Source organism: Limulus polyphemus, unplaced genomic scaffold (genome assembly GCF_000517525.1).
Source record: "Limulus polyphemus unplaced genomic scaffold, Limulus_polyphemus-2.1.2 Scaffold1902, whole genome shotgun sequence".
Lineage (NCBI taxonomy): Eukaryota > Metazoa > Arthropoda > Merostomata > Xiphosura > Limulidae > Limulus > Limulus polyphemus.
Window position 1 is genome coordinate 196,734 of NW_013667512.1, and position 9,093 is coordinate 205,826.

At 28.9% G+C, this 9,093-nt stretch overlaps 1 protein-coding gene across 3 annotated transcripts in view; it reads left to right on the forward strand.

Annotated features, from left to right (window-relative positions):
- Positions 1-9,093, forward strand: part of LOC106465308 (2-amino-3-ketobutyrate coenzyme A ligase, mitochondrial-like) — a 71,319-nt gene that overhangs the window by 39,889 nt on the left and 22,337 nt on the right. For 2 of the 3 annotated variants that reach the window (XM_022393175.1, XM_013925515.2), the window contains exons 8-9: positions 6,027-6,136; positions 7,761-7,862. In XM_022393175.1, coding sequence (XP_022248883.1) covers positions 6,027-6,136; positions 7,761-7,862 — 212 coding nt within the window. The remainder of the gene's footprint in view (positions 1-6,026; positions 6,137-7,760; positions 7,863-9,093) is intronic. The other variant, XM_022393176.1, reaches the window with a different exon arrangement.

The window sequence follows — 9,093 nt, forward strand, 5'->3', positions numbered from 1 at the left end:
AACCAATAGAAAGTCAAGGTTTTCTATCTATCAAATGACGTATTGTATAACATTATGTTCTGAACAGAATATCATCAATTCCACTCACAGTACAAGATTCATTTCCATGGGAAAGTTAACGGCTAGCTTGGATGAATTTGTAATGGCTCTTGTTGCATAGTTAGAAAGCCAGGAAATTTTGAGAGTTAAGTGAATTTGCCTACTTTTTGCATGTTATTACTCTATTTCTTTGGTGCATTATTTAATTAAATAAAAATTGTTAAGTGCATTACTATAATTACCATAAAAAATCAGGCTTAACTCTTGTCGACAATCGAGGGCAAGAAAAAAGATTGGGTATGTATTATATTTCTTGCTTTTCATATTTACTCTTTATTTATTATTATAAAAGTAACTAAAATCTAAAAATACATATCTTTTAAGTTATTTAAGATTAGGTAGAATAAGTAATAATATAATTAAAATGGTTCACAAGGCGCACACGCTAGCAGCTCGTGGGTAATGTAATTTGTTAGCATAACGTGAGCTGCACGTTCCTCGAGTGATTTACAACTTATGGCGAGGAAAGTAGTTAGACATGGTTCAAAGGGCAATGAAACAATAAATGTATAATGTTACAAACTTAGAGCTAATTAGGATAAATGAATGGAGTTTCATGTTACAACTTGAAGTCATTCTAGAAAGAAAAAAGGTTAATTTAAGTTTATTTCAAGGTTACGAGGTCAGTCGATTTGATGATTTCGATAAATGTTTCTTTTTATGCCTCACACAGGTCCCTCCACCTATTCAATGTGTGATTCTAGCTATATATATGAGGTAATGTACCGTATCAGAAGTTATAATAATTTTCCTATACTGAAAATATATTTCTGATAAGTACTTCCCACCCATCCTCCCCACTGAAAACTTGTGCTTCCTTTTCTGCCTAAACTCAAAAGGATAGATCAGTAGAATTGAATAGAGGGAGTCGCATGTGTCAGGAAGGTGTGTCACATTCCTATTGGTGGAGGGTTGTTGCATGAAAGATGCAGTTGGACCATGATAACTGTGGGGTACGTGGGAGTGCAAGGCTTGTGGCATAGTTAAAAATGTTTGTGTATAGTTGGCAGCACTGAACGAGAATAGCTATATATGTGAGAGGAGGCAAGTGCCTATTGGAAATATATTTTCAATATAGGAAAAATTATAACTTTGAAATGCATGGTATGAAAGGACAAAGAAACTTACAAATTTGTGGATTTTATTAGAAACAAACCACATACAATGATATGCTTAACCTTCGTAGAGTGGCATCTGTCAGGTGGACCGACCTGGAAACTGTGCATGCTATAACTCCAGATTTACTATTTGTATCTTCATGAAAATTTGTGTGTTTTTAATAAAGTATTTGTATGTCAAATTTGTCTGTAAATTTATAAAGCCTTTACTAAGTCAGTCTTAAGGAAAGGTTCTTTTCATGCTATGAATAAAAAAATACTTCTTTTCACTTTACAGCTTTCCTATTTCATTTGAATAACTTTAGAATAGCCTAATATCAAAGGATTATTATTTTTTGATAAAATTTTATGTTATCTCATATTTTCTCTCTTCTAACAACATACTGGATTTTTGGATCTGTAGAGAAATCAGCAATGTATTGTGAAAGATGGAAAATATAAAATAAAATGAGAAATACCATTATTTCCATTGCAATATTATCAGAAAGTTCAAATTACTTACCTTTAAAGTTTCAATTGTTAACCTTCTTGCCACAGTCATTATCTTCTGTACATGTCATGAGGTTTTAGTGAGTTACATTCAAAATTTAATTAAACTATTTTGTTATCATGGTATACAAATAAATCTGTTATAAAAATACAGATAATAAACCAAATTTTAATGCTATATAAGTTTTAATTTTATATGGTAATATTTTTAAAAATCTTGAATTTTTCCTATTGTAATGATTGTGATATTTTCTCTTAGGCATCTCCTATTGTCTAATTCATATACCACCTCTCCATGAAGTATGAAATTTAACATAAATTACTCATTTATAATGTTGTCATCACTCAGGCAAAGCATAATTGTCATAGCCTTCCATCTTGTTTATTACAGAGCAATAAAATAGAAAATCAGACCCCTCTGGCCATGCCAAATTTTCACATCCTCTCTTTCAGAAATTGCCAATAGTTCTCTCTTATGCTCAATACTATGTTATTTATAATCAAAAGAAAGCTATGGTTTTATTGTATAAAATTATATATTAGTAATTATTATGTTGTTTTTGCACAGAGAATTGTCAGTTTCTCATCCAGTTCAAGCTTTGTACACATGGGAAACACATTGATGAACTTTTCTGTTGGCTCATGTCACATAGTTAGAAAGCCAGAAAAAGTATTATGTTGCATTATTTTATTAAATAAAAAAATATTTAGTGCAGTAGTATTGTTAGTAGAAAAAAGGTTAAGTGTCATAGACAGTTGATATGAGAAAAAAAGACCCAGTTAAGAACTTTATTTCTTGTGTATTCTTTATTTATTATCATAAAAGTAACTAAAATGGGAAAACTGGAAACTTTTTAGGTTAGGTAAGGTAAAAATAATGAATAATGATAATATTTTTTTTACAAGATACACTTGCGAGTAGTCCATGCATTATGTAACTTGATACTGTAATGTAAGCTGCATGTTTACCACATGATTTACAACTTATATGGCATGAATAATAAATAGTTAGACACCATTCAAAGAGAAATAAAACTTAAATATAAATAAAAGTATACTGTTACGAGTTTAAGGCTGTTTAGGATAAACAAATGCAGTTTCATGTTACAATTGGAAGTCATTCTAGAAAATAGAAAAAATGTAATTTAGATTTCAAATTTTTTTGGTGGTTATGAAATCAAACAAATTGACCAACTTGGTATAGAGGTAGGGTAAAGAAAATAACAGGTAAAATATAAAGTTTACAGGAAAAAAATTATGAAATTTATTTTGGAGGCATTAGAAATTACACAAATGAAAACTTTAATCTTAACATGAAAATCACATTGTACTTGGACTAGTCAAAAAAAGACTCAATGTATTCACAGACAAATCTTTAGTAAAAATATTTCATTAAAAGATTTATTATTATGTATATAAGACTTGTTATGTTTATTGAAAGTCTGCCAAATTTTATGAAGATACACTTATTGTGTAACAAGTTATAGTTTGGAAACTATAACAAACAAATACAAAATACCTCATCAATTTGACTAACCCCATGGGGAGAGAGTTAATTAGTTCCTGTATGTTATTATTTGTGGTCTAACCCTCTCGTTATTTGTAGATGAAAATGCACGTCATGACCTTTTTAGAGAGTTACATTCAAAATTTAATTAAACTACTTTATTATCATGGTATACAAATAAGCTTGACATACAAACATATTTAATAGATCAAATTTTGATATATAAGTTTTAAGTTGTTACTTGTATAAGGAAATATTTGAAAAAAATCCTCAGTTTCACTTTAGTGTGAGAATTGTGAAATTTGATCTTTAGGTATCTTCTCTTCTCTAATTTATTTATAACTTCTCCTAGAAATATGGAATTTAATGTAAATTACTCATTATAATATTTTTATCATTCAGACAAGGCATAATTTTTATCACTTTTCAATATTATTTGGTTACAAAATCATAAAATAGAAAATCAGACCCCTCTTCCCATGACCACCTGTCACATCCTCTCTTTCACATTGCAAATAGTTCTCTCTGATGTTTAATACTATATTATTTATAACAAATAGAAACCCAAAGTTTTAATCTATGAAATTATGTATTATGTTGTTTTCTGTACATAGAATTGTCTATTCTGCTTTCAGTTCAAACTTAATTCCCAAACGAAATACATTGACGAACTTAAGCCAGAAAAATTGTGATACTTATGGTACATTGTCTCCTTTTTACATTTTCTTCTTCTGTGTTCTTATGTATAGTATTTAATTAAATAAAAAACATTATTTAAGTGTAGTAGTACCATTAGTGTAAAAAAAAGCAGGCTGAAGTTTCATTGACAGTCGATAACAAAGAAAACAATCCAGGCAACTGTTATATTTCTTGTTTTTAAGTGTATTCCTTATTTATTGTTATAAGAGTAACTAAAACCTAAAAACTAGAAATTGATTACATTAGATTAGATATGATAAAGAAAAAATAATGATGATAAAAATTTTCATAATGTATGCTCATCAGAAGCTCATGTCTTGTGTAATTGAATAGGATAACATCAGCTACATGCTTTCCAAGTGATTTACAACTTGTGTGGTGGGAATATTAGTTAGATACAGTCCAAATAGCAATAAAACAATAAAAGTTAACTAGAAATAGATGGATACTGTTATGAGATTTAAGTTATTTAGGATAAACAAATGTATTTTCATGTTACAATCTGAAGTCATTCTAGAAAGAAAAAAGGGTAATTTAGACTTATTTTGTATTTTTATAGTGGTTACAAGGTTGGTCAATTTGACCAACCTTGTATAGAGTTAGGGTAGAGAAAATAGCAGATAAAACATGAAGTTTTACTGAAAAAAAATGTTTGAAATTTATTTAGGAGGTTTTAGAGATTATGCAAATGAAATTTGACTATTTTCAGATGAAGAAAAGTATTTGTAATTTTAACATGAAATTCACTTTGCTCTTGGAGCAGTCAACAATTTGACTCTACATATAGGGAAAATATTTTGTCAAAATTCTGACTTTTTGTCTACAAAAGACTTAATCCTTGCTGAAAACTTACAAAATTTCATAAAGGTACACAGAACCTATTAGAAGTTATAGTATTAAAACTATAACGCTCAATTTGGGGTCATCAACTTAGCTGAATTGACCGAGCCTTTAGCAAACGAATTAATTGCAACACCTTGTACCCACTGTAGCAGTAACCATGGCAACAACAAAGCAGTAAATCACAACAGGAGCTTTTAGCTGTTCTTGGCAAACTATAAAATGCATAACATGTGAAACACAGCAAGCTTAACATGATATTTGCTGTTAGCTTGGAAATTTATATTTTATTTTACTTACTAAAGTTTCATAAGGCTAAGATGAGAAGTTTCTAATGTTTACATTTGTTTGCTTTTTTAAAAAGTATACATAAAAGCAAGGATTAATAGTACTCACTGTGCTATCAAACTGGTTTGAACTTGTGATAATCAGAAACCATTCTTTCCTAAGCCTCATTGAATCTCACAGATTTCATTGTCCAAAAATATGTTATGTAGTTTTCAGATATACACTTTACAACATCAAAAATATATTACTCAATAGAGTAGAGTATACAAAAACTGCTGTAAATTACTTTGCTTTTTAGTAACATAAAAATTTGTATAAAAAATTCTGTTAGCTATTTAGAGTAGCCCCCCGGTGTAGGTGCTATTGGAAACATACAACAACTAAAACATTCTAAATTATAGGTTGCCTTAAAAAATTATTTGTGATTCTACTGATTTTAAATAAATATTTATGTTTTCAGAATTCTGTGCTGAAAATGTGGAAAAATAATAGCAGTTAGCCTAGAACAGACTGGAGGCTACTTCCAATCCTATTGGAACTCAGTCTCACTCAGGCAGTGCTGCTGTTTTCGTTAATAATATTTCTTTAGAAGATACAACTATGATATATAAGAAACAGTGTTTTGCTGTCTTCTTCTGTATGTGATTGTAATCAATTATTGCTTCTCATGCCAGGGTCAGTCCCCAAGCTTAGAAGAATTTTGTATAAAATGTAGGTATATACCACTCATATTGTGGGTGTCATAAAATGTGGAAACATTTGTAAAAAACATTGTCATTGAACTGTGCCATCCAAGTTTATTTGTTTTTACACCACAGTGGTTCAAAGGTGCTCAAACACTAAAAAAATAGTTAATGTAGTTTTGGTTCATTAAAAAAAAATGATAATTTTTTTCTAATTTTTGTGCACTTTTTATTTACTTTTTGAGTCTAACAGAGATAAAAAAATAACGATAAGATTTTGCTTATTGTTTTTATTCCATGAAGGTGGATATACTACAGGTAAAAAAGAAGTTATTGAGTTGCTTCGACAAAGGTCAAGACCATATCTGTTTTCCAATACTTTGCCACCTCCTGTTGTTGCTTGTGCCAGTAAAGTAAGGCTCTTTTTATTATTAAGGTTTTGAAGTTACAAATCAATGTTACATTGATAATTGTATTTTGAGACTTATCTTATTTACACACTCATGGTATGAGCCTCAATATGTTTTATATTGATGTAGTTTAAGATTAGTTTCTTTAAAAAACATTTTATAAAACTTAAGTTTTATTTCAAAAATGCCATGTCTGTCATGTGCAAGTTACGTGGGTTTTGGTTGTTTTGACTAAAAGGCAAGAGATTGTGTTATAATGTTTTCCATAAGTTTTTTTTAATTTGGTATACATGACGAAATGAAGTTTTTTGTTTTTTTTCGGTTACAAACAATCTCATCCCATTCATTCTGAACTGCAGTAATGATGCAGTTCAACCAGAGTAAAACATGGAATGTGACAACCAGTTGTCTACTTTTTATACCCAGTTTATAAAAATCTACTCTTTTAGCCATCTATACAAATTACAAACATCAGTTAAAAAATATTCAAAAATACCTACTGCAGCTGTGAAAGTCTGGTTTATTGTTGAAAAGATTGGATATTATGTGTTCTGTGTCTTAAGAATATGGTTTACACTTTTGTAACCCAATATTATGTGCTCTGTGACTTTTCCTTTTGTACCATATGGCTTAAGAATAGCAAAACTGTGAGTAGATCCATGATTTAATCTGTTTTTGATCATGTTACATTGCAAAGGAATGAAAAGTTCTAGCTTTCAATGTAAAGGAAAGTGTGAATTGTTCTTTGCCTTAGTAAGTGTGGCAGCTGTGTGATAATTATTCATATGTACTTGTTTTATATGAACTAAGTTTGAATATGAGGTGTTTTTTTCATAGAATTAGTAATTAATACTTTTGTCCAGGATAAGTTATTTTACCTTTTGCATTTTATGGTTTGACAAGGTTGATGGAAAATTTGACATGACATATTAACAATTCAACTTTTTCCTTATTTTAGTTTATTCTCATAATTTTATTAGTAATGTGTAATGTAGATTTAGAGGATTTCAGATTGTGAGTAAATGTGTGATAAGATTATGATAAATTTGATGGTGTGGCTTATCTTTTGACAGACTGAACCTTTAAAAGTACATACATACACCTAAGTTCAACCTATGTGTAATTCATCCATTCTATCAAAGCCACTATCTCCACTTAACACATAAATTATCCTGAAAAATTCCATTGTATTTGTAGGATAACATTTTTCAATTAGGATTTTTTTAAAGTTCAGCTATTGTCTGGTTTTTATTTTTTTTGTTAATTCATTTTAAAAAAACAGTTAATTTGCTTATTATGTAAAGACATCAGTTTATAGAGAAATATAGGTTTAAAAATTAAGCTTTGTTCAGTATGCAATATTGAAAAGTTTTCCTAAAACTGTAGCACTTTGGTCAATAAGGCATCCGGTGGCATTTATTATAGAATGGTTATATTTTTGTAGATTTTGAGTTTCGATATGTAGGTAATAGTTTTAAATGGAAGTAATTTTTTGGCAGCTTGTTAAACCTATGAATACAGTGAATGAAAGAGGATTAAGAATGGTATGTAAATATTTTTCTTCAGACTCAAAACAAGTAGTTTTTTGCATACACATACTATTTGCCGGTTTTTGTTTTGTTTTTAGGTGTTTGACATATTGATGGACAGTTCCACTTTGACTGATAAAGTGAAAAAAAACACACAAAAATTTAGAACTGAAATGAAAGCTGCTGGCTTTAATGTTATTGTAAGTAAAATATTTTGTATTATTGTACTTGTGGTTTTCTACAGTATATCTATAAGGAGTTATGCATTTATGCTCTGTTGCCAGTGCATAATTTCTTTTATTCCAAACATAAATATGAAAAGAAATAGATGACCTGTTTTACTCAATAATACAATCATAAATAATATTTAATTGTGTACCAGTTTAACGTTGAATATTATTTATGATTGTAACTTTATACACAAGTGCCAAAATACTATAATTACTCAATAATGTTTAATTTTATGTCCAAATGTTTCAGTTATAAATCTTTATTAAGAGACCATAGAGCAGAGTAACAACTCTGGTACAGTTATAAGGTTTGGTTTCAAAGCATGTTATTTTTTTTGTGTCACTTATGTGCTGGGGGTGTGTGGAGGTGACATCAAGTAACTTAGAAGAAAATGTTGTTAAAGAGTTTACAGTTTTGAAAAGACAACAGTAAAGACTTCTGAAAGAAATTGTTAAAAGATGAGTGGAGCAAAATTAAAATATTAACTAAAAATAATATAAGTAAATTTTGGAATTAAGAGAAAATGTATTGGTGAGATTGAAGATTGAAACAAAAAAATACTTGATTTTAGGTGAAAGTTGTATAGTTTTTTTTTCAATGTATAAGTGTATGTTCTTTGATAATTAAAGGTACCATCCTTTTTCTATTGTCATTTTTCATTTTTTTTTTTATCAGATGTTCTTATCACATAATGTTGGTATGAAAGGCATATGTACTAAAAGTTCTTTGAATTTTCTTATTGGTAGTTCTGATTTTTTAAGTTTTCTTTTAATATTGGCTGTGACCATATTTTTGATAAATGGTGATGATGGGATTTGTGATTTTATTTATTGAATTATTTGTTTCTTTTTATTATTTTCATATATTTGAAAAAAAAATGGTTGATGTATTGTTTTGAGTGTCCATCATTTTTTTGGATAAATTTTTTCACATCAGTTAAGGTTTCTGTGATGGAGTTTTGTGTGAAACAGATTCAGTGTATTCTTTTTAATTCACTTATCATAGTGTCTTTTTGACATGGTTGGTATGAAGTGAGTTAAACGTGGAACTATGTATATCATCATTTGGTATGAAAACACGTAAGAAAGGTAAATTGCTCTGTTTCTAATGAAAGAAGGCGGGTTAAACATTGAACTAGTGTATTTGTTTATCATTGTTTTGTATGCAAACATGTAAGAAAGGTAAATTGCTCTGTTTCTA